Source organism: Mirounga angustirostris, unplaced genomic scaffold (assembly GCF_029215605.1).
Source record: "Mirounga angustirostris isolate CCGP_5_RB_7025 unplaced genomic scaffold, mMirAng1.0.hap1 SCAF_5, whole genome shotgun sequence".
NCBI lineage: Eukaryota > Metazoa > Chordata > Mammalia > Carnivora > Phocidae > Mirounga > Mirounga angustirostris.
Window position 1 is genome coordinate 162,865,028 of NW_026991713.1, and position 21,455 is coordinate 162,886,482.

Below are 21,455 nucleotides of genomic sequence, written 5' to 3' on the forward strand. Positions count from 1 at the left end.
GGGCAGAGGGAGAAGCAGGCTCCCCACTGACCAGGGAGCCCAGTGTGGGGCTTGATCGCAGGACCCTGGGGTCATGACCTGAGCCGAAGGGCAGACACTTAGCTGACTGAGCCACCCAGGTGTCCCAAGATTGGTTATTTAGAGAGAAAAGGCTTAGGACGAAATCTGAATGAAAAAGTTGTAGGAAAAAAAGAAAAAAGTTGTAGAAGGTGTGTGAAGGCAAATCTTTGAAAAGAACTTTGTATGTGGTCAGGACTAAGATTGAAATAAATGAATTTTTAAAAAAGATTTTATTAATTTGAGGGAGAGGGAGAAACAGACTCCCCGTGGGGCTCAATCCCAGGACCCTGAGATCATGACCTGAGCCAAAGTCAGACACTTAACTGACTGGGCCACCCAAGTGCCCCAAAATAAATGGATTTTAAAAGTACACTGGCATAAGATTGATATTCTGCTTTTCTCTCCGTTAAGACCATTTTCGGGGTGCCTGGGTGGCTCAGTCGATTAAGTATCTGCCTTTAGCTCAGGTCACAATCCCAGGGTCCTAGGATCGAGCCCCGCATTGGGCTCCCTGCTCAGCGGAGAGCCTGCTTCTCCCTCTTCTGCTCCCCCTGCTTGTGCTCTCGCTCTCAAATAAATAAAAAATCTTAAAAAAAAAAAAAAGACCACTTTCTTAGATTGTTGGTCTGCTCATGATAAGAAATTGTAAACAAAGGTTTGTTATTCTTTATGTGCCCAAAAAACCAAAGCTTCTGTGTTTTTGTCTTTATCAGGTCTTTGTACTTAAGAAAGTTAAAAATTCTCCAGAAAAAAAACCAAAACAAAACAGTTCTCAATATTAAAGGAGCTAAGTTTTGCTAACAACGGTGTAACCATCTATAGACTCTTATTGCTAGCTTGGTTAATTAAATCCCGAGTTTCATAGTGATCTATGATCCTGTTGAGGCCTGTACTTTGAAACTTCCCAAGATTCAAATTCTAAAAAAAAGTCCTTTTGATTAATTAGGCTGGTTTATGTGGTATGTTAAGTTACTTGGGAAGCACGGTCAAAAACTTGATAAACCTTGGGTTCTGTTGCTTGGATAAATGCTGTTATAACTGTTGTAGAAATTATGTGAAATTCCTAAAGTTTTACTGTGTTCTGGTATGAGGTCATCACTGGACACCCTGAGCTTCAACACACAGCAGCCCCTAACAGGGTTCCCTTCTGTCCGCCTCCACGCCAGGCACTCCGGACACGATGGCCCTGGTGTCTGCTGATTCCCGCATCGCGGAACTTCTCACGGAGCTCCATCAGCTGATTAAACAAACCCAGGTAAGAAGCTGCAGCCCTTGGCTCCTGGAGGGCGGCACACGAGCCGCGGGGCGTTCACAGACTTTGGACATGCGGGGACCCAGGTGACCAATGAACCGGCAGCCGAGGAGAATGTGGGGCGTGACAGCCGGATTTTCTCTTGGCAGGCAGGACGTCGTAATCCTCTCTGTTCCATGACGGCTACAATGAGCTAGGATTCACATACCGTACAGCTCACCCATTTGAAGTATGTGATTCCAGTGGTTTTTAGTATATTCACAGAGTCGTGCCACGATCCCCACAATCAGTTTCAGAACATTTTCATCATCTGACAAAAATGCCCTATACCCGTCATGGTCCCTCCCCTTTTCCCTCCACCCCCTTATCCCAGCTGAACGAAGATAACCTTCGCAGGCCGGATAAGCCAAGAGGTTCTCTCCCGGGAGCTGGTCAGGGGCCTCGTTTGGAAGGCGCAGGGTCTGAAAACACAGGCCTGCTGAGTTCATCTTTTACTGCACAGCCGCCCCCAGCCCGGCCCTTGGCCTCCACTCCCTTGCAGCAAAATGGTAGCGGGGCCTCGGTAGCCAGTCGGGACAGCAGCCGCCTGCCCGAGACTGCAGCGGCGTGAGTACGAGTGTGGGTGAGACTACAGCAGCCGCCAGGCCAGGGAGAGACCGCAAGGAGCACTCAGTCGGTCCCGCAGAGCCGGGACCTACGCTTTCCTAATTTATACTAGTCTGATTACCCGCTTCCGCCCTTCATGCAGTACTGTTCATGCCTTATAATAAATTTGTGTAAAACTGTTCAGCATAGAAATTAGCTGATGGTGAGCTAAATCAAACTCTTCCTTGGGCCAGTCGTTTCCTGTCGGCGTTGCCGTCTGAGGAGAATCTGGCCCCAGTTCCCCCCACGTTTGCTCATCAATACCAGTATCAGCGGATGACTTCTTGACGGGGGGCAGCTGAATCTTACTAGCGTTGCTGGTGTGTTACACCATGTTCAACTACGGTCATGGTGGAGTTCAGTTTCATTACAGAACAAGTTAGTGAGAATTACAGAGCTATTTGTTATGCCCTCCCAACAGAATTGGCGTGCCCACTTACCAGATATTGTATGGATGACATTTTTACTTTACAGTGTTTTTACTTCATGATATTTGCTTTATTCCACTTGGCCACGATTCAGTTATTTCTGGGTTCTGAGTCAGCCGGGGACAAAGCCAGTCGCCCTGTCCCAGCTCACAGGCTTGTGCTGAGACTGCTTTTCATTGTGTGTTCTATAGCAGGGCCCACCTCCTACCTAGGGGGAGCCCCAAATGGTACCCAAAATAACAGTCCTGTCTCTGCCAGCTGTAGCTCAGGATGTCTTATTTTGATCTGTTCTTGGGTCAGGGCAGTCATAGTGCATTAATATAAATTACAAGTGGAGCCCAGTGTGGGGCTTGAACTCACGACCCTGAGATCAAGACCTGAGCTGAGATCAAGAGTCGGACGCTTGACCGACTGAGCCACCCGGGCGCCCCCACCCAGGTTACACAAAGACCCGTCTCTCGGAGCCATACGCCATGCAGTCCTGTGGCCCAGAAGGGAGCAGTCCTGGAAATGCCTTCCCAAACGATGTCCTTCGTAGTGGGACGTGACCTGAAAAGTAAGGGTCAGAAGATACTGGCATATACGTATTCCTAGCGCCTCTGGCCTGGGATGCCGGGGGCCACGGCAGGATAAAGGGCCGCCCTCATGCCCTGTTGACCTTATCCCTACAGGAAGAGCGTTCGCGGAGTGAACACAACTTAGTGAACATCCAGAAGACCCATGAGCGGATGCAGACAGAGAACAAGAGTAAGTCACTGGGCTCAGAAGAGGAAGGGGAGGAGAAAGGGGGGTGGGCTGAGACCGGGAGCGTGGCTATCACTAGCTTCAGACAGGACTTTTGCATGTGTCTACATAATCCAAAACGAACTGCTCCTTAGTCAGTTTTCCCTTCGGCTGAGTGACCTAAGGTGACCCGGGAAACAGATGACAGACCACCTAGCACTAAGGAACCTTAAAATCCCCCAGCTCTAGAGACTGGGAAGTCAGTGTTAAGGCTGCATCCAGGGGAGCCCTGTTGAGTGCACAAGCACCCCAGTTACCTAGTGTTTTCTAGAGAGAGAGCTTCCCTCCCAGCATCCCCTGCACATGCCCCAAAGCCCTCCTGCTCAGCCTCCTGGGTTGGTGCTTTCCAACTCTGAGCAGCTTTGAGAACTGTTGTCTGTTTTCCTGTGTGCTAAGAAATAGTTTCTGCGTGTGTCATGCTATGGCAAAGGCTAGAAAGTCCTCTGCCAAATGCGTGATGGCATGTGAACCATATGAAAACGTGAACTCGTTAAACCCGGGGCATCGGCCTCGGGGCACTTCGAGCCAGCAGAGCTCACATCTCAGTCCGTGGCCTCTGCACGCCTCTAGGGTTCGGGTGCACAGAAGCAGCCCCACAAGACTGCCAGCCACCCCCCTGCCCACCCTCTTCCTCTGCTCACTTTGCAGTCTCTCCCTATTACCGGACAAAGCTGCGCGGGCTCTATACGACCGCCAAGGCTGATGCGGAGGCTGAGTGCAAGTGAGTCCCGTCCCTTCTCCTTTGTCACCCACCCGTGTGCTGGGCTGCCGGAGCCTGCAGACCCCAGCCCCCACCGCCTTTCCTGCCACCAATAAGCAGATTCCCGCTCCCCAGGCTGTCCCTTGGGGCCCCCGCTTTCCCTAGAACCCACTTTTGGGCCTCCCCTTCCCACTAGCCCTGCTGTTTCCTAGATGGCAGCAAGGTGGGGGCCGGACCCCGGCACAGCCTTTTACTATCAGGTGACCTGGAGCAGTCGCTCCCGCTGAGACCCACTTACCCCATCATTACAACAGGGATCATAACTGTCTACAGAACTGTCAACATAACATGAGATAATGTATATAAAGTGCCTAAGACCAGTGATTTTCACACTCTTTTGACTATAACCCATAGTAGGAAATACATTCTCTGATGTGGCTTCATCATGATATTAAGACCTCTTCGTCATCTCTGTACTACTACCACTAAGGACTCCTCTGCGGCCCTACTGAGCCGGGTGCTATTCCAAGTACGTTACGTACTTATCTCATGTAATGCTCAGAGCGACCGCAAGGTGGACGTTACCCCCATTTTACAGGTGAGGACACTAAGATACAAGGGGTTCCATAATCTGCTAAAAGTCACAAAACTAGTAAGTCGGGGAGCCCCGTTGTAGATCCAAAGTCCATATTCTTTAACGCCATAATAGAATGGTGTAATGATCACCTTTCCACGGCACACACATATATCACAGAACTGGAACAAGAAGTACGGTTTGTACTGTTACCGTATATATAGTCTGGGATTTGTTTGTTTGTTTGTTTGTTTTTAAACTTTTTTTATTTATTTGACAGAGAGAAAGACAGCCAGAGAGGGAACACAAGCAGGGGGAGTGGGAGAGGGAGAAGCAGGCTTCCCGCTGAGCAGGGAGCCCGACGCGGGGCTCGATCCCAGGACCCTGGGATCATGACCTGAGCCAAAGGCAGATGCTTAACGACTGAGCCACCCAGGCGCCCATGTTTGTTTGTTTTTAAGTGATCTATACACCCGACGTGGGGCTCGAACTCCCAACTGGAGATCAAGAGTTGCATGCTCTTACCACTGAGCCAGCCGGGCATCCTGTGTTCTGTTTTATTAAATGCTGGTTGTTACCCCAGAAGTTAATCTCACAAGCCACTAATGAGTCTCGGCCTGCTATTTAAATACTGCCTTGCACGTGTGATGGTCAGCACCCTAAGCGTTACCAGTGGCTCCAGGATCTTCCTCTCCTCCCATCTGGCCCTTCACAGACCCTGTCTTGTGCTCAAAGACCCTGCCTTGTACTCACGGTCCCAGATTTTCTTTGCCTGCCATTGTCTTTGTTCTGCAAATCTTTGCTGGCACTTACCCCGTGCCTGGTGCTGGGCAGTCCCCATACAGAGACACGAGGATAGCGAGGACCCAGCCTACGAGGGCAAACAGTCTGGAAAGGAGAGGCACCCTAAGAAAACAGTGACCAGGACAGTATAGTTGGTGGGCCAGCAGAGGTGGGCTCACTGTGCCTGGGGGCCTGGGACAGCCACAGGGAGGAGGAGAGACTTGAAGTAGGGGTCAGTAGGCGGACGTGGCAGAGGCCGTGGAGGAGTGTATGGTGGACATGCACACTGGGGGAATGAGAACCGGTCCTTTGTGGCTGGGGAAGGGCAAGGCAGGACTTGGAGGGCTTCCAGTAACTGGACTTTATCCTGGAGGCCATAGGGAGCCAGCGAAGATGTAAAGCAGTAGAAAAACCCCTGGCTGCTGGGGTAGGGCAGACGGGGTAAGATTCAAGGCCATTTAGGAGACCAGGCAGGTAGTGATGGAATTGAGCCAAGACAGTGGCAGTGGGGATGGAGAAGCAAGGGTGGGTTCAAGGGCAGGTTCTGAAAGAAAATTGGGGGCCATTTGGGAGGGGGGAAGCTGAAGATTCCACGCTTTGCAGCTTAGATGGAGGGACCTGACGGGGCTTCCCATGGTGGGCTGGGGCCGGCTTAGGCGGGAGGAGACACCATGCCTTCTGATTGCTGGTGTTGTCTACCGGCTTCCTGGCCCACCCTTCCTGCCCCCTCTTCCCCTGAGGTGCACATTTGTCATCTGGCAATTGTTGGGCCCTTTCATGCTCATCTGCGCTGGAGTATGGCTTGCATAAGCTTGAGTGACAAACACATTTGAGAGTAAAAGGCAAAATGGTCCTTCCCAGCTTAATTGCTGGCAAAGTGACTGCTTCTGAAACCAGTTTGGTGTGGGCTCTTCTCTGGCATTGACCTATCTGGAGTTAAACATTTATAAGCTCCTTTCAGAATTGCAGGGTCCGACGTTTTGCAATTCTGCTGCCATTTCATTTTTCGACTCTGAAAAGTTTATCCATTCATCACTAGATACTGAGTCCCTGTCGGCACCAGGCGCCATGCTGGGTACGGGAGCGTGTGAGAGTGTGAAGGGCCAGCCCCGAGCATGGGGAAGCTCCTGGTCAGGGCGGGGAACACATGTCTCTGTGTGCTCCTGAGGCACTCTCCTGCACCCATGCGTGTCTAAGGAGATTAACTAAAACCCTCAGGAAACTGAAGAGGCACCTAGAGCCAGCCTCAGGAACTAGCCCGAGGCCCGTGACACATTGCTGTTGTCTCTTCCATGTGCGCCAGGGGCTGCCCCCCAGCTGGTTTTCATCCTCCTGCTTTGCAGAAAATGGAAAAGAACCCCTGCTCTTTAATTTAACAGTTGTTCTCTCTTTTTAAAAAGGCCTTGAGTTGGCACACTGGCAGGAGGGATCAAAGGGGAACAAGATCAAAGATCCAACTTGCCATAAACAGGTAGCCATTCCCAGGTGGGAACAAATCATTTTCTAACCTTAGTGCAAAAGGCATTTCTCAACAGCAGAAGGGATGGTGTCCTCAGTGAGACTTTGGCCACAGATAGTGGATAAACTCCATCACCCAGAGTCCCAGCTAGGGAAGATAGTTTTATGACCGGCCCAGCTGGTGCAGGCAGAGGTTCCAAGGGCCCGAACGACTCAAGGGCTGGAACGTCAGGTGCCCAGAGGAGAGAATGAAGGCCACGGTTCCGGGGCCTGGACAGCAGGTGGTTAGCTGGGACGCTTGCCTGGTAGTGTTCCAGCTTGCTGACCAGAGGTGCCGCTCTAGTCTTGACCTGTCCCGTCGGAAGGTGGTCTTTTCCAGTTTCTGCAGGGTTGTTCCTTTATGTAATTATTAAGTCTCTTATAGGAGATATTGAGATTATGTAAATATCCCATGTCCCCAGACTCGGCTTTGGCATCTGTTTATGATTCTTGCCTAAAACAATTGGGATTTTTTTTTTTTTTTTTTTAAGCTCCCCGGGGGAAGGGTACCTGGGTGGCTCCAGCGGCTGAGTGTCCCAACTCTTGATCTCAGCTCAGATCTTCATCTCAGGGTCGTGAGTTTAAGCCCCACATTGGGCTCCATGCTGGGTGTGGAGTCTACTTAAAAAAAATAAAATCAGCTCCCCAGGGGATTCTGATGTGCAGCTAGGGTTAAGATCCACTCCGTTACTATCTCACCGAGTATGGCTTAGGACATGCTGCATAAAACTGTTCTTCAGACAGGTGCAGCAGTGATGGTCAGACTCCAAGTTCCGTTTGGCTTCCTGGCTTTTACTCTGCTGCTGTCCTGGGGCCTGACCACCCCACGTCCCCAGGCTTGCGAGCCTGCGGCGCCTCTGACTGAGCCCTCCCTGCATCCTGTGCCCTCCACGCTGAGCTGTGGTGCGGCAGGCATCCTGCTCCGGATTGCCTGGCTCCCTCTGCCAGGGCTACCCCCCCCCCCCCGGCCTCCGGCCTCTGCCCGATGAGCTTCACAGGAGCCTGGGACGCCCCCCTGGCCCACCTGTGAGGCTGTCATCTCCCTCCTGCCGAATGAAGGCCTTCAGAACCTCGGGGGAATTACTAAAGGTTGACTAGAGGAAGAGCCATGGGAGAGGAGGAAAATCAGTGACCCCAGATGGAGTCTGGGCTGCTTATTCCTATTGAAATATTCTTTGGGGGAGAGTCCTCAAGATCTAGGATAAAGAAACCTTTCTCCAGTGAGGATTGTGTTCCCTTCTGCTGGATTGCTTGGGCCCCAACCACCTTGGAACCCTGTAAACTGACTCCAGAGGTTTCCTGGGGCTGCAGCCTTTCAGAGACCAATCCCTTCCACCCCCAGCCCCACTCCGAGCCCAGAGAACTCCCCACAGTCCTCTGGAGTGTCTCCTTTGACTTGTCCCAGCTTGGACAGACCCCGAGCTTTCACTTCTATCCTCCAAATCTCCAGACTGTTAGAGGCGGCCAGCATGCAGGGTTTCTTGAGGCTCTGTCAAATGCAGCCGGCTCTGCTATGGTTACTGCTCTGGGATCCTCTTGGATTCTTGGGTGTGCTACCTCTCACTACCTTGTCAGTTCTTTTATGCTTTTTAAAATGTAAAAACAGGGGCGCCTGGGCGGCTCAGTGGTTAAGCGTCTGCCTTCAGCTCAGGTCATGATCCCAGGATCCTGGGATCGAGTCCCGCATCTGGCTCCCTGTTCCGCAGGAAGCCTGCTTCTCCCTCTTCCACTCCCCCTGCTGTGTTCCCTCTCTCGCTGTGTCTCTCTGTCAATAAATAAATAAAATCTTTAAAAAAATAAAATGTAAACACAGGAGCACCTGGCGGGCTCAGTCAGTAGAGCATGCAAAGCTTGATCTTGGGGTTGTGGGTTCGAGTCCCACATTGGGTGTAGAGATTACTTAAAAATAAAATCATAAATAAATATTCTAGATAGATAGATGGATTAGATTAGATAGATTAGATAAAAAGAAAGAAAGAAAAAGAAAAAAAACAGGGCTTATAGTTTTCGGCAGTAGGGCTGGTCTGAGTTACCCAGCCTGCTGTAAGCAGAAAAGGAATTCTGTGCTTTGTGCTTCATCCAGACCTCTTCTCCCTTCTCCCCACCCTCAGCATACTCCGGAAAGCTCTAGATAAGATAGCGGAAATCAAGTCCCTGTTGGAAGAAAGGCGGATTGGTGAGTTGGGAGACCAGCTTGGTGCTTCTTGACCAGGTCGAGTGAGGCTTCCTGAGACCAGCATTCGTGGCTCCCTGCAGGGGTGGGGGGCCTGTCGCCACAGCCCGGTGTGCTCGTTCCATGGACTTCAGGTCCTGGCCAGCGCTCAGAGGCAGGGGCTCCCCGTGTCCCTGTGCAGACCTGGAAGATTTCACCCCGCCCCCTCATGCTTCTCTCCCCCTTGTGCCTGGGGCAGTTGCCTCCTTCCCGCTACCCCCCACCCCCACCTCTTGCTGTGGGAAGCACCGGCTGCTTTGGGAGAGCCATCCTTCAGGTGGAGTTTACACAGGGTGTTGGCTTCCGAATCCCTGCAGACTGCCGTGGCTCTCCCATCTCTTACCCCTTCAGTGAGCCCTCAGTGGGCAGACAGCTTGCCCATCAGACATGTCCCACTGCCAGTTGGGTTTGCGTGATGTTAACTGGGTGTGTTGAGCCATGCCTGAGGAGGTCAGGAGTCTGTCCGCATTTGACAGTTCTTAGTTTTTTTTGTTGAATGACAGCATATACTCCTAGTAGAAAAGTACCCATAAGCCTACAGACAGCTCTCTGAAATTTTGGCTAACCCAACAAACAGATGTGACCAGCACCTCAGAACCCTTCTTTTGCCCTCGGTGCCCTCTGTGAGAGCAGCCTGGGACTCTCACCGCGAGCATCTGGCGGGAGGGCAGGGGTCACACTGGGCCCTTGGTGGTCACTCAGGAGGTGGGCTCCAGGCCAAGCTCCACTGACTGTGCCCCAGTGCCCTGTCCCTGGTGCCTCAGGGGCGCGCTTCCTTCCCACAGCGGCCAAGATTGCGGGCCTGTACAATGACTCGGAACCCCCTCGGAAGACCATGCGCAGGGGGGTGCTGATGACCCTGCTGCAGCAGTCCGCCATGACCCTGCCCCTGTGGATCGGGAAGCCTGGTGACAAGTGAGGGCAGGCCCGGGGTGGGGGGAGCTGACAAGAGGGAAGGGCTGGGACTAACACCTTATTCCAACCCTCAGGCCCCCACCCCTCTGTGGGGCCATTCCAGCCTCTGGGGACTACGTGGCCAAACCTGGAGACAAGGTGGCCGCCCGGGTAAAGGCTGTGGATGGGGACGAGCAGTGGATCCTGGCCGAGGTGGTCAGTTACAGCCATGCCACCAACAAGTGAGTGGACACCCAGCCCTCGGTCCGCTCTCCCGTTACACCTGCGCCGGCTGCCCTTCACCCCCGTCTGCAGGCTGGGAGAAGAGCCTCCCAGGGTGCCTGTGGAGACGGGGACGGTGTGTGACTCAGGCTCCCTGGGCTGCTTCCCCTCCCCACACCTCACCCCGCCCCTCCTCGTCGCTCTGATTTTGGACCGTGCACCTCCCTGCATCCACCGTTTTCTCTTTGTTCTCCAGGTATGAGGTAGATGACATTGATGAAGAAGGCAAAGAGTGAGTGTGCTGGTCAGGGAGGGACCATGGAAGCAGCTGGAAAGGAGCCCCCTACCTGGCATGGGTTGACCTGAGCCCCCCCTTTCAGGAGACATACCCTGAGCCGGCGGCGCATCATCCCACTGCCCCAGTGGAAAGCCAACCCAGAGACGGATCCTGAAGCCTTATTTCAGAAGGAGCAGCTCGTGCTGGCCCTGTATCCCCAGACCACGTGCTTCTACCGTGCCCTGATCCACACACCCCCACAACGGGTAAGGCAGCCCCCATGGGAGAGACAGACCATGACGCCAGCACTGGGCTGAGCGGATGGGTCATGGGGTCACCTTCCCCTCCTATCCTCATCTTCTAGCCTCTCTGAGCTAGGAGAGTCCTACGTGTTGCCCCCTCTCTCCTGCTTACACTCTGCCCTGTAGGTGCCCTCCAGCCACGTCCCCTTGGGCAGTGCCAGCCAACCCCCTCTCCAACCTTCAGAGTTCTAGCCAGCCCCACATGGAATGGGACCGATGTCCCCTCTGGTCTCACCGCACTTTTGCACTGAGATGGGCAGCACCACAGCCAGGGCCTGTCCTCCAACCTTGACTGTCGCACCACTGCCCTTTCTTCGTGTGAGGCTGTGCTCCCTCGTGCTGGCGACCCATTACCTGATGGCAGCTTTAAGGCTGTTCTCCCCTCTTCCTCCAGGAGCCCTGCCTGCTGCTCTCTGCGTTTTTCTTGATCCCCTTAACACAGGGTCCCCAAAAGGCACCAGATCCTCCATGTAGAATCCCCCCACATAGACAGCAAGTCTCCCTCCTCCCTGCTCTTTGTGCCCTGGCCCTTCGTTGCTGAGAAAAGGGCTCTGCCATAGCAGGGACTAGGTTCAGAGTGAAGATGGGGACAGGAGAGGCTGGGAGCCCGTGGACCAGAGATTTCCCATCAGTCTGGGCTGGGGGCCTTGCCTGGGGGTCTCTGACCAGCCCCTCCTGTCTTCCCCCATCCCAGCCCCAGGATGACTATTCAGTCCTGTTTGAAGACACCTCCTATGCAGATGGTTACTCCCCTCCCCTCAATGTGGCCCAGAGGTACGTGGTGGCTTGTAAGGAGCCCAAGAAAAAGTGAAGTGGGCTGGCAGACTCACGGTCTCCTGCCACCCTCACAGGGAATGCAACAAAAGGTTTTGTGGCAAATAAATATTGTTCCCCTTTGCCCGCGTCTCCTTGGTTTTGTTTTTCCAGACCCTTCTCCCCTTCCCCATAACAGGGCAAGTTAGGGAATTGGAGGCCGCAGGGTCGAGATGGCTTCATTTGGTCCCAGTGGGCATTTCCTTTTAGCTCAGGTTTGCTCTTTGCCTGCATTAAAGGCTCTCGGTGTAATACACATGGAATTTTATTTTTGAGGCTGGGGGCAGGTCACCGCAGTGGGGTCTTCGGCGTGCCTCCCAGGGAGCACCACTCACAGCTGGGTGAGGAAGCGGAGGCCGTAGCCCTCCATCTTCTTGGCATAGTCGGCGTCAAAGCGCTCATTCTGGGCCACAGTGAAGGTGGTCTTCCAGTCCCCCGAGATGCCTGTGGACAGAGGGGAGGACGGCTGCAGGCCCCAGCCACAGAGCAGGCCCGGGGTGGCTCAGGCCAGCTCTCGCCTCCGCGTCCACGCTTGCCTCCCCAGATGCCCGTCCTGCACGGGCACTCACCTTTCCTCATGAAGGCTGAAATGCTGTGGTCCATGACGTGAAGGGGTATGGTGCTGTAGTTAGTCTTAGAGTTGTTCTTCATCTCATTGAAAGACGTGTGCTGGACGATGAGATCCACGGTCTCCTCTGGCAGGGAATGCCCCACAAACTTCAGGATCTTCTGAATCTCCCTTTTGGGATTCTGGAGCAGCAGAGGGGCTCTTCAGTGGAGGTTGGGATTGCTCACCGAGCAAACAAAAGGGAGAGCCCCCCTAACTCCTCGGGGTCTGGCCACTTCCGCCTAGAGACCTCTCAGCCCCACCTCCTTGACTTGGGTCCTCTTTCCCTGGGGCACATTAGTTGCCCCTGCCCTGTGACCCTGAAATAAGCTCGTTTGGGTCCTGACGGGTGAGCGCAGGGACGGTCCTCTTTCGTAACTGTGGCGGCAGGGAGAGCAACAGAGAATGCTGGCGGATGGCTCTGTGTCGCTGGGGTCTGAGATCAGAGCTATATGGCCTTGCTGCCCGGGTGACGCTGCAGCTCCAAGTCCCGGGCAGGAAGGCGGGCTGGGGGACCCGGGGGACTGGTGTGGGGCTGCCAGAGGGCAGGCGGCCAAGAGGGCCTTGGCAGGTCCCTGGCAGGTTCCTGCTCCACGGATGACCTGGAGGGAAGCAGCAGCAGGCGGCCTCACCTCTTTCATGTCCTCGTAGAAGAGATAGAGAATGGGGTGGGTGTGACTCAGCTCCCACCACTCCCGCACGTGCTGATACCAGGACCCATAGGACACTGGGGAGGGGGCAGAGACATGGACACACGGCTGGTATTAGTTTGGGCTGGCTGCCGCCGCTCAGCTCCGCCCCGCTCCTTCCTCCAGATTTGGGTCCCACCTTCCCCAGCCATGAACTTCTCCAGGAAGTTGTCCCAGGTGTCAGGGTCTGGGTGCACCTTGGCCATGCGGTAGAAGTGGTAATAGGAGACAGCCACATCCTTTGCGTTGCGGGCCATGTAGACCACCTGGAGGGACAGATGACCCCCACACACACCCAAGCATCATCACCACACAGTGAGCCAGGTGGTTCCACCCTTCACAGCATCCCTGCAAGGGAAGTTAGCTCTTGGTCTGGCCAAGGGAGTAATAAGCTTAGAGGCTGACTTGCTTGTGGTCCCTGGAACCATACTTATGCTAATCTAATCCCCCTCAGTGCTGCCATACCCAGATTGGGAACAAGCTGTGCCAGATTCTCACCAGCCCCCTCCTCCACGGGCCTGGGGAGGCCTGCAGAGAAGACTGCCTTTCTCAGCTCTCCCCAGAGGAGTCTCCTTTTCACTGATCCCCACAACAGGATGAAGCAGACCGCCTCCTCCCCTAAGATGAGACCTTCCCAGCAGATAGGGCCAAAGCTGGGATGGCCCCAGCAGCCTCGTTCCCTGGCTTCCTCTACCATTCACCTTGACCTTCTGATCCAGCAAGGTCTGGGGGAGCAGAGCCAAGGGCAGGTGTGTCTTGATGAGTCGTGGAGCTGGTGTATCTTTCAGAACCTCCAAGCCTATGCCATGGGATGGGGTAGGGAAAGTCTGCTGAGCTGGAGCCCAGTCCTGCCCCCTCCCTCTGCTCCACTGGTCCCCAGAGCCCCACTACACACCTGTGGGAACCCCTGGAACCTTGAACTCAAGGAAGGGTACCCGGATGAAGATGGGGGCCCTTTGACACTTCTGTACATCACCGCCTTGGTAGATCATGTCCAGGATCTCACTCACCCAGGTGGTGCCTGGAGAGCAGGGAAAGGGTCGGTGAGCAGGGCTGAGGGCAGCCCCTTGCTGGTCCAACATAGGGGACTGTGGCCCGGGAGAGGGGTGGATGGCCCTCATCACCTACCAGATTTGGGGTAGGTACTGATAAGCAGGTCATCAGGCTGGGCTTGGAAGTCCTGCAGTGACCCCAGTGCCTCTGCAAAGTACTTGACGAGAGGGATCCCCTTCACATACTTCAGGGGCGGGCGCGAGGTGTCCTGGATGAGCTCCATGCTGCGCGTCAAGGGCCGGAGTGCGGCCGACTTGCCTTAACAACATCACAACATGCCATCTGTTGAAATCTTGCTTTAAGATGAGGGACTGCGGCTGACTTGGCCCTGCTCACAAAGCTAGTGGGTGGCGGGAGCTGGGCTTCAAACCCAGACGGAACGCTCATGCAGTGGGTCAGGGCGCCGGCTGCACCTTTGCTTTACCTGCCGGGCTTATTAAAATCCCCGAGCCTGCGGCCACACCCCAAACCAATTAAATCTCTCTCTGGGGCCCAATCCCGGTTTTCTTGGAAGCTCTGGGAGACTCCAGTGTCCCCGTGAGCACTACTACCCTGGCGCCTGCCAGTGCTCCTCCTTCCACTACTTCTGCGGCAGCCCCCGGCCTACTGCACCGACCTGCTCTCCCTGCTCTCCCTGCCATCCCTTTGAGCAACCTGGGCCCCTCACGCATGGCAACATTTCAAAGGCCCGTGGGGCCTGTGATCCCACTTGCCCAACTGCACTGTCTTGGCTCAGGGATAAACACAGCCAGCTGAAAAACCTGAGCTTGTCTGGGGGACCAGAGTCTGGTATGCGGATGAGCAAAAGCGGTGGGTCAATGGAAGAGGGAAGGGGGTTTCAGCCGGGGTTGTGATTGGCTGATTGAAATGGACCATCCAGAGGGAAAGGGCAAGGATGCCACTGCGGCAGCAGGGGAGAGAGAGGGGCTAGCCCTGCCCAGCCCAGCCCACCCCACCCGGGCACTCACCAGACCTCTCTGGATCTTGGTCTTGTGACTACTTCGTGCTGTGGCTTACTGGGTGCCGTGTGGTGAGTGCAAAACTGCTCTGGAGCTGAAGGGTTGTTAAACCCAAAGTGGGAGGGATCTGGAGCCAGCCTCCAGGAAGGGAAGGGTGGAGTTTAGAGTGGGAGGACCCGCCTATGGCTCTCCTCCTTAGCACCCCAGCAGGAGCCAAGCTTAGACTGACCTGAAAACCCAAGACGTGAGTTTGGTGTGTAGAAAATAAAGGGAAGACTGAACTAGACAAAAGAGCCCAGTAAGTTTTCACTTTTATTTTGGGGGTGGTTTTTGGAGCTGTAATCTTTGCTCCTGACCTGCCCTCAACTCTGCCCCTGCGCGGCAGGCCAACTGACAGCTTGTTCTTTTTTCTAATTTTATTTATTTACTTGACACAGAGAGAACAAGCAGGGGGAGCAGCAGAGGGAGAGGGAGAAGCAGGCTCTCTGCTGAGCAGGGAGCCCGACGCGGGGCTCCATCCCAGGACCCCGGGATTATGACCAGAGCCAAAGGCAGATGCTTAACTGACTGAGCCCCCCCAGGCGCCCCTGACAGCTTGTTCTGATGGAGCCAGCCAGTTTAGAGGGGGCAGAGTGGAGAGGAAAGGTGGCACTCTTGTGAGCAGGGCCACTCACCTTCCTGCGGCTCCAGGCCAGTCTTGAAGATGCCAGAGGTTCACGCTGAGAGCGGCCCCCACTGGTGTTCTAGCAGCGCAGGCATTCCAGAACTGCTAGTCTGACCTCTGACAAGGCCAGTACAGAGCAATGCGGGGGAGGGGGGGCTGGCTGATTGGGGTTGGGGCCGAGCAGAGGCGGTGCAGGCTTTCTGAGGCAGCAGGGAGACAAAACGGCAAGAACGCAGAGTCTCATAACCCTGGCAGTGAGTCCAGCTCCTGAGGATTTCATGGAGACTCATTCATGATTGGTGACAGAACCATGGCCCCCACAAGGTGCTTTTCTTTCACTGGGTTTAAAGGGGCTCCCAAACAGAGACAAGAAGGGGCTTAGAGAGCCACAGAGCCCCATAGGGTAGCATATCCCCTCACCCATCCCACTTTTGGCCTCTGTCCTTACTGTTTGGATTAAAGTCCAAAGTCAAGCTGAGCACTAGATTTGGATGGGCTCTGAGTCAAGGGTGTGAGTCTCCCAAGCACTCAAAGAATTGTGTGACGTCAGAAGCATACAGGGGAAAGCTGAGGCACATGGGCCTCCAGGAAGAGGAGAGCCTGGTCCAGGTGAGTGAGCGGTCCCTTCCCAGTCTGCTCTTCTCCTCAGGCCCCAGTGACTGGCAGGGCCTCTGTCTCCTAGCTCCCGCGCTGCCCCCCCCCCCCCCGCCCCAGCAAACACCAGAAAGTTCCCTTAACTCAGACTCTTTATTGTACTCAAATAAAAAGTGCCCAGACCCACAGGGGAGGCAGAGGGTTGGGGGCGCTGAGGATCAGGTCTCCAGCATGTCTGTCCAGTGTTCCTGTGGAGACAAGAGGACTGGTCAAAGGCAGCCTCGGGTATGGGGTGGGGTAGGGAGGCTGGGGCCAAAGCCACGTCTCACCTCTTCTAATTCCAAGTCTTCCTCTTCCTCCTCGGCTCCCACCCGGCACAGCCAGATCAGGTCTCCCCACAGCAGTGAGTTCTTACAGCTACCAAGGGGTGCAGTTGGTAGGAGACAGAGTCAGGATCACAAGCCTCCTGCAGGCTAGGCCCTGGGTGCCAAGATAAGGACTCAGCTGCCCTGGGGCCTGGACTTGGACAACCGGCACCATCCTCCCAGAGCTCGACCACGCTGGGGCGGGGGTGTTGGACTCACCCCGGGCACTGGCCCTCTAGGGGCAGAAGCTGCCCTGGCTCCTCTTGCAGGAACTCCTCTGCTAGGCAGATCACGTGGGCTCTTAGGTGGCAGCCAGGGTGGGGGCAGCACAGGGGGCCCTCTTCATCCTGTCAGAAGTGGCAGGCAGGTAAGAGAGAAAACCAGGAGGAATGATGTAGCTAACACTCAGAACTTCTAGTGACCAGACACTGTTCCAGAGGGCAAAGGGTGTCAGTGGGCCGCCCGATCCTTCAATAAACAGCTGGATCCCAAGTCGTTGGAACCCTGGGCTCGCAGCGACCTGGAGACGAGGTAGGGCGGCTCACCTGGAAGGAGCGCGCGCACAGGGCGCAGCAGGCCTCAGCGTCTTGGTCGGGCTCGGACTCCGGGTCAGCTAAGGGGTCGGCTCGGCGCCTCGGGGCCGAGGCGCGGGGCGGCGGAGGCCCGAAGGCCAGCGGCATGTGCGGCGGCGGCGGCGGGCACAGCTCACGTCGGAAGTCGGCGCGCAGCCAGCGCACGGTGAGCGGGAGGCGCGCCCAGGGCGGCGCGCGCAGCATGTGCGCCAGCACGCGCAGGTGGAAAGCGAAGGCGGCCTCGCTGCGCAGGCGCGGGCCTACGTGCGCCAGGCGGCGCGAGGCGTGCGGGTGCTGCCAGGCCCACTCGAACTGCGGGCGGGGAGTAGGGGCTCAGGGCCGCCCGGTTAGGCCCCAAGTCCCAGCCCCTCCTCCCACCGCCCCCCCCCCCGTCTCCTTTCTTACCCTAAGGGCAGCCACGGCGGAAGGGAAGCCGTGCACGATAAGCACCATCTCCCTGGGGACGAGAACGAGCACGGGGCCCGTGACAGCCCGCCCGAACCGGTGTGAAACCGAATCCGCTCGCCATGGTTCGACCCCAGTCCTACCCGGGAGTGGAGTTCTCACGCCCGGCTTCAAACCTCGTCCGCGAGGCTCCGCCCCCCTCGTGGAGGTACGTCCCTTTGCACCTGCCAACCTCAGGCCCCGCCTCCAGCACAGGTACTTAACTGCTCTCCTCAGTTCCTCCCCCTTGCAGGCTCTCTCTTTACCAAACTCCACCTTGTTCATCAGCCCGCTGTCACGGGCCCAAGCCTAGATCATCAGTCCCCTTCCTACCCAACCCCTTCCTTCATCCCACAGCTGAGTTTCACAGGGCTCCGCCTCCCCCCCCCACCTCGCACCGCCCCCCCACCTCGCACCGCCCCCCCACCTCGCACCGCCCCCCCACCTCGCACCGCCCCCCCACCTCGCACCGCCCCCCCACCTCGCACCGCCCCCCCCACCTCGCACCGCCCCCCCCACCTCGCACCGCCCCCCCACCACCACGCACCTCCCCCCCCACCACGCACCTCCCCTGTGATAGGCCCGCCCTCGTCGCCAGGACCCCGGCCCCCGGCCCTGTTATCGACCACCACACGGGCTCCGCCCACTGGCCTGGCCCTGCCCCTCTCGGCAGGGCTCTCCTCCTCCGAGCCCCGCCTCCTCCTTGAAGCCCTCCTCCAGGCCGAAACCGCTCCCTCTTACCAGGGCCCGCGTCCGCTGGTCCGCCAGGCCCCGCCTTTTTTGCGGCCCCCGTTGTGCTGCTGGACCCGACGAGCAGGGTTGACGGTGAACCCCACGTAGACGCGACCCCGGTGCCGAGGGTTCAGGCAGTAGAGCAGGTAGACGCCGAAGAAGCGCCCGGGCCTCGCCGCGTCCCCCGCAGGGCCCATCGGGACTTGTGGGTTGATTGCTGCGACCTGTGACCTCAGGGAGGGCTGAGTTGCCAGGGCCGCAAGATGCTTGTCTCGGAAAAAGCGTTTGGGGGCGATCCCGAGGTACCCTAGAGGCCGCAGCAAATGCAGGTTCGCGCACCCTCTCCTGGCTGGAGTAGGGTGTCCAAACCGGCCCACAGAACCCAGGCTGCGATGCAGGCGGCGGACACCTATTAGCGCCCGAATCCGTCCTTGAGCAGATTCTGATTGGCTGGCCGATGGTAAGCGCGGAAACCCAGGACAGTTGGAAAGCTGGGCTTGCGTGAGGGCGGAAGTGCCGGGTTTACGGACGCCTTAGGGCGGAAGTAGAGGCCTCAGCGGAAGTGGCGTCAGTAAGGGCGGAAGCAGTGTGGCTGGGGTCGGAGCTGGGGTTCCATCCCGGCTGGGCTGCCGCCCCTTCTGGGCCGCCGCAATGGAACTCAGCGCCGAGTACCTCCGGGAGAAGCTGCAGCGGGACTTGGAGGCAGAGCATGTGGTGCGTTGAGCGGCCTGGATTCTCCCAGCGAGGGGGAAAGCGCGCCTGAGGGGCGGATTTCACACTCTCCCCACCGTTCTGCCCCGTAGGAAGTCGAGGACACGACTCCCAACCGTTGCGCGTCCAGCTTCCGAGTCCTGGTGGTGTCGGCCAAGTTCGAGGGGAAGCCACTGCTTCAGAGACACCGGTGAGGCCTCGGGAATACCTCGCTCGGCGCGATCCCAGCGCTGGGACCCCAACCCAGGCCACGCCCCAAAACCTAACTCCCTCACCCCCGCCGGTGGGGCCCTACACCGTGAACCACGGCCCCAAGGATCCCGCCTTCGTGGCCCCTGTATTGAGACTTAGGCCCTCTGCCTCTTTGGTTCCCAAGTCCCGGGACACAACTTGGGGAGTCTCCTGGGTCACCCTACCTTCGGAGGCCGCAACTCAGGCCCCGGCCTTCCATTTCCTAACCCCATCTCTCCCCCAGGCTGGTGAACACGTGCCTAGCGGAAGAGCTTCTGCACATTCATGCCTTTGAGCAGAAAACCCTGACCCCAGAGCAGTGGGCCCGTGAGCGGCAGAAATAAGAGACCAAGGCCTGCACAGCCATTAAATTATGAATCAGGGCCAGCTTCTGTGTCAAGTGTGTTGTGTGTGGGAGGGATGCTGAGCTTGAGTCGAGAGCCTGGTTTCTCCCTGCCCTGCCACTCTGCATTGTCTTACCTTGGACAAGTCCTTCACACACAGGCCTCCGTGTCTCTGCTTATAAAATGAAAGTTCTATCCTTAAAGCTTCTTCCAGGGCAGGCAGCACTGATCTCCGTAATTCTTGGTCGAACCCTGGGAACACTGCTGCTATTCATTGGTCGTTACCAGGGGGTCCTGCCCTCTGCCGGTTTTCAAGATGCACAGATGGAAAAGTACCCAGGGTTTCAGGGCACTGGCCAATTTAACAGACTTCCCCCACTCCTCAACATCACCCTAATGTCAGAGGCGTAATAGAGGATCCCACACTTCCCTGCAGGTTAGCCAGCCCCTCGGGGTCTCAGGGGAGGTGATACCCCGGCAGGGACGCCGCGGCACCTGGAATGCTGCTGTTGTCTGGTTCACTGGAGAAGATCCAGTGGCCCGTTGGCCCAGGGCTTCATGTGGCCACAGTTGCCCCTGGGGAGACCATGAGGGTTTCAGGAATGGAGCTGCAGGCAGGAGATAGGGGTAGGGTTAAAGCAGGAAAATAAGGTCACCTGGGCCATAAAATCGGGGCACATGATACGTGTAGTATCAATGTTAAAAGGTGCCAGGATTGATAAGGCCTGGCCCAGATGCGGTCCCTGGGACCCAGGAGGGTAGCAGGTGACCCAGATGGGGCCAGGGCTCTTTGGGGGTGAAGGATTGCCGTCTTCAACCATCCCCCCACTCTGCTCCCCTTTTCAGGGCCAGTTTCTTGGCCCCTAAATAACCATCCCACTTCCTACCTCCCTCTTGTTCCTGTCAGAGGGAGAATGGGCTAGTGAAGCTGGAAGTCATGGTGATGACAGATTAACCCTTCTGGGTTCCTGGGATCCTTTCCTGAACTTTCCTCGGTTCCCTCGGGCCAGGAGGAGAGCCAGTGACTGAGTGTACTCAAGTACGACTTCACTAGGAGGCCACGTCACCACCGCTGTGCAGGAGAGGCTCAGGGAAGGAATGTTGCTTTAAGAGGCCCACATTCCAGATTTTCTGCTTCTCTCTTTATCACACCCCTGATTGGATCCACCCACTGCGTTCACAGAGCTGCGATGCTATCCCTCCCCATTTTATAGAGCACCTGAGGCCTGGAGAGAAGTGACTGGCCCAGGGTCACATGGCTTGCGTAGAGATTGAGACTCAGATGGGCCGACAGGGACGTCCATGCAGCTGCCTCTCTAAGCAGATGTTTTTCCCCCATGTGCGGAAGCCAGGGGTGGTGAATGAGGCACTTAGTCCTTGCTGTGGTCCCTGTGTGGTATGAGGTGAGCTCTGCTGTGGCCAGGGCACCCATCCCGCCAACCCAGCCCTAGCCCCACAGAGTTGGGCATCAGACACCCACATCTAAGCCCCCACTTGACAGGGCCTGACTGGGCTCTTCTGTCTGGGGAGGGTCCCAGAGTGAGGGACTGAGAGGCAGCAACACGGCAGGAAGACTGGGAACCAGAAGGGGGGACGGCTCATGACTCAAGGTCTGCCTCCCGCGGGCCCCTCTCATGCTCTGTGCTTCATGTCCTCGCCTGTAAACCAGGGTTCGGTTCTAAGCTTTGGCCTCACAAAAGATCCCCTGATTTTGCTCCCTTGGTCTTGCAACTTGAAACGTGTCCCATAAGGGCCACCTTCGTGTTACGTGAGTTCTGTCCCCACCAGCAACAGTGACAGCACAGTCGCATGCAGCGACCTGTGGTTGACCAGGAAAGGCAAATTCTGAGTCATCGGGAATTTTTGAGGCCCCAGGCAAGGGCCTTGCATAGCTCAGACCCTGCCAGCTCAACCAACACGAGCATGGGGCGGCTCCCCCCGACTGCGGCCTGTCCTTGTGGCCTGGGGTGCCCGGAGGTGTCCCCCCGACTCCTGCTGTGGGCCAATCTCATCAAGGCAACCGAGGGGGCAGCTCGAGGGCAGGTCAG

General features: G+C 56.5%; 4 protein-coding genes across 16 annotated transcripts in view; 2 read left to right on the forward strand and 2 right to left on the reverse strand.

Annotated features, from left to right (window-relative positions):
* SGF29 (SAGA complex associated factor 29) overlaps window positions 1-11,526 on the forward strand; it is a 32,092-nt gene extending 20,566 nt beyond the window's left edge. For 4 of the 6 annotated variants that reach the window (XM_064592943.1, XM_064592944.1, XM_045875256.3 and 1 more), the window contains 9 exons: window positions 1,227-1,315; window positions 3,057-3,132; window positions 3,817-3,889; window positions 8,834-8,898; window positions 9,720-9,849; window positions 9,924-10,070; window positions 10,307-10,342; window positions 10,431-10,593; window positions 11,324-11,526. In XM_064592943.1, the coding sequence (XP_064449013.1) occupies window positions 1,227-1,315; window positions 3,057-3,132; window positions 3,817-3,889; window positions 8,834-8,898; window positions 9,720-9,849; window positions 9,924-10,070; window positions 10,307-10,342; window positions 10,431-10,593; window positions 11,324-11,440 (896 nt within the window). In that variant the 3' untranslated portion in view covers window positions 11,441-11,526. Of the gene's footprint in view, window positions 1-1,151; window positions 1,316-2,823; window positions 2,942-3,056; window positions 3,133-3,816; window positions 3,890-8,833; window positions 8,899-9,719; window positions 9,850-9,923; window positions 10,071-10,306; window positions 10,343-10,430; window positions 10,594-11,323 lie in introns of those variants that run through there. The other 2 variants (XM_045875258.3, XM_064592945.1) reach the window with 2 other exon arrangements.
* A 165-nt stretch (window positions 11,527-11,691) lies between these two features.
* Window positions 11,692-15,551, reverse strand: LOC123844596 (sulfotransferase 1A1). Of its 3 annotated transcripts, none has more exons than XM_045875263.2 (8): window positions 15,425-15,551; window positions 13,867-14,049; window positions 13,634-13,759; window positions 13,440-13,537; window positions 12,878-13,004; window positions 12,682-12,776; window positions 12,012-12,192; window positions 11,692-11,886 (listed from the first exon to the last, which is right to left on the reverse strand). In XM_045875263.2, exons 2-8 carry the CDS (start codon window positions 14,012-14,014, stop codon window positions 11,774-11,776), a joined length of 888 nt encoding a protein of 295 aa, XP_045731219.1. In that variant the 5' UTR covers window positions 14,015-14,049; window positions 15,425-15,551; the 3' UTR covers window positions 11,692-11,773. The 3 variants fall into 3 exon arrangements, with proteins under 3 accessions (XP_045731219.1, XP_054363555.1, XP_045731218.1); XM_054507580.2 differs by lacking the exon at window positions 15,425-15,551 and adding an exon at window positions 14,760-14,877; XM_045875262.3 differs by lacking the exon at window positions 15,425-15,551 and adding an exon at window positions 14,760-14,852 and having other exon boundaries at window positions 13,867-14,073.
* Window positions 15,479-18,318, reverse strand: SLX1A (SLX1 homolog A, structure-specific endonuclease subunit). 5 transcript variants are annotated; one of them, XM_064592947.1, is made up of 6 exons: window positions 17,351-17,772; window positions 16,919-17,257; window positions 16,593-16,720; window positions 16,338-16,425; window positions 16,196-16,256; window positions 15,479-15,614 (listed from the first exon to the last, which is right to left on the reverse strand). In XM_064592947.1, exons 1-5 carry the CDS (start codon window positions 17,672-17,674, stop codon window positions 16,227-16,229), a joined length of 909 nt encoding a protein of 302 aa, XP_064449017.1. In that variant the 5' UTR covers window positions 17,675-17,772; the 3' UTR covers window positions 15,479-15,614; window positions 16,196-16,226. The 5 variants fall into 5 exon arrangements, 4 of the variants coding, with proteins under 4 accessions (XP_064449017.1, XP_064449019.1, XP_064449020.1 ...); XM_064592949.1 differs by having other exon boundaries at window positions 15,544-15,681; XM_064592950.1 differs by lacking the exon at window positions 15,479-15,614 and adding an exon at window positions 18,131-18,318 and having other exon boundaries at window positions 16,143-16,256; window positions 17,351-17,402.
* A 218-nt stretch (window positions 18,319-18,536) lies between these two features.
* On the forward strand, window positions 18,537-19,450 carry BOLA2B (bolA family member 2B). 2 transcript variants are annotated; one of them, XM_045875264.3, is made up of 3 exons: window positions 18,537-18,835; window positions 18,925-19,022; window positions 19,308-19,450. In XM_045875264.3, the coding sequence occupies exons 1-3, from the start codon at window positions 18,773-18,775 to the stop codon at window positions 19,405-19,407; spliced, it is 261 nt and encodes an 86-aa protein (XP_045731220.1). In that variant the 5' UTR covers window positions 18,537-18,772; the 3' UTR covers window positions 19,408-19,450. The 2 variants fall into 2 exon arrangements, with proteins under 2 accessions (XP_045731220.1, XP_045731221.1); XM_045875265.3 differs by having other exon boundaries at window positions 18,588-18,835; window positions 18,963-19,022.
* Window positions 19,451-21,455: the final 2,005 nt, after the last annotated feature.

Excerpts from the sequence above, each read along its gene's own strand:
- LOC123844596 (XM_045875263.2), bottom strand. The coding sequence starts at position 14,014 with ATGGAGCTCATCCAGGACACCTCGCGCCCGCCCCTGAAGTATGTGAAG. Across the intron at positions 12,777-12,877 it reads GAAGTTCATGGCTGGGGAAG|TGTCCTATGGGTCCTGGTAT; the intron begins GTGGGACCCAAA and ends CCCCCTCCCCAG. Across the intron at positions 12,193-12,681 it reads TCTACGAGGACATGAAAGAG|AATCCCAAAAGGGAGATTCA; the intron begins GTGAGGCCGCCT and ends CTGCTGCTCCAG.
- SLX1A (XM_064592947.1), bottom strand. The coding sequence starts at position 17,674 with ATGAACAAGGTGGAGTTTGGTAAAGAGAGAGCCTGCAAGGGGGAGGAA. Across the intron at positions 17,258-17,350 it reads CCGCCGTGGCTGCCCTTAGG|TTCGAGTGGGCCTGGCAGCA; the intron begins GTAAGAAAGGAG and ends CCCCGCCCGCAG. Across the intron at positions 16,721-16,918 it reads TGTGCGCGCGCTCCTTCCAG|GATGAAGAGGGCCCCCTGTG; the intron begins GTGAGCCGCCCT and ends CACTTCTGACAG.
- BOLA2B (XM_045875264.3), top strand. The coding sequence starts at position 18,773 with ATGGAACTCAGCGCCGAGTACCTCCGGGAGAAGCTGCAGCGGGACTTG. Across the intron at positions 18,836-18,924 it reads ACTTGGAGGCAGAGCATGTG|GAAGTCGAGGACACGACTCC; the intron begins GTGCGTTGAGCG and ends TCTGCCCCGTAG. Across the intron at positions 19,023-19,307 it reads CCACTGCTTCAGAGACACCG|GCTGGTGAACACGTGCCTAG; the intron begins GTGAGGCCTCGG and ends TCTCTCCCCCAG.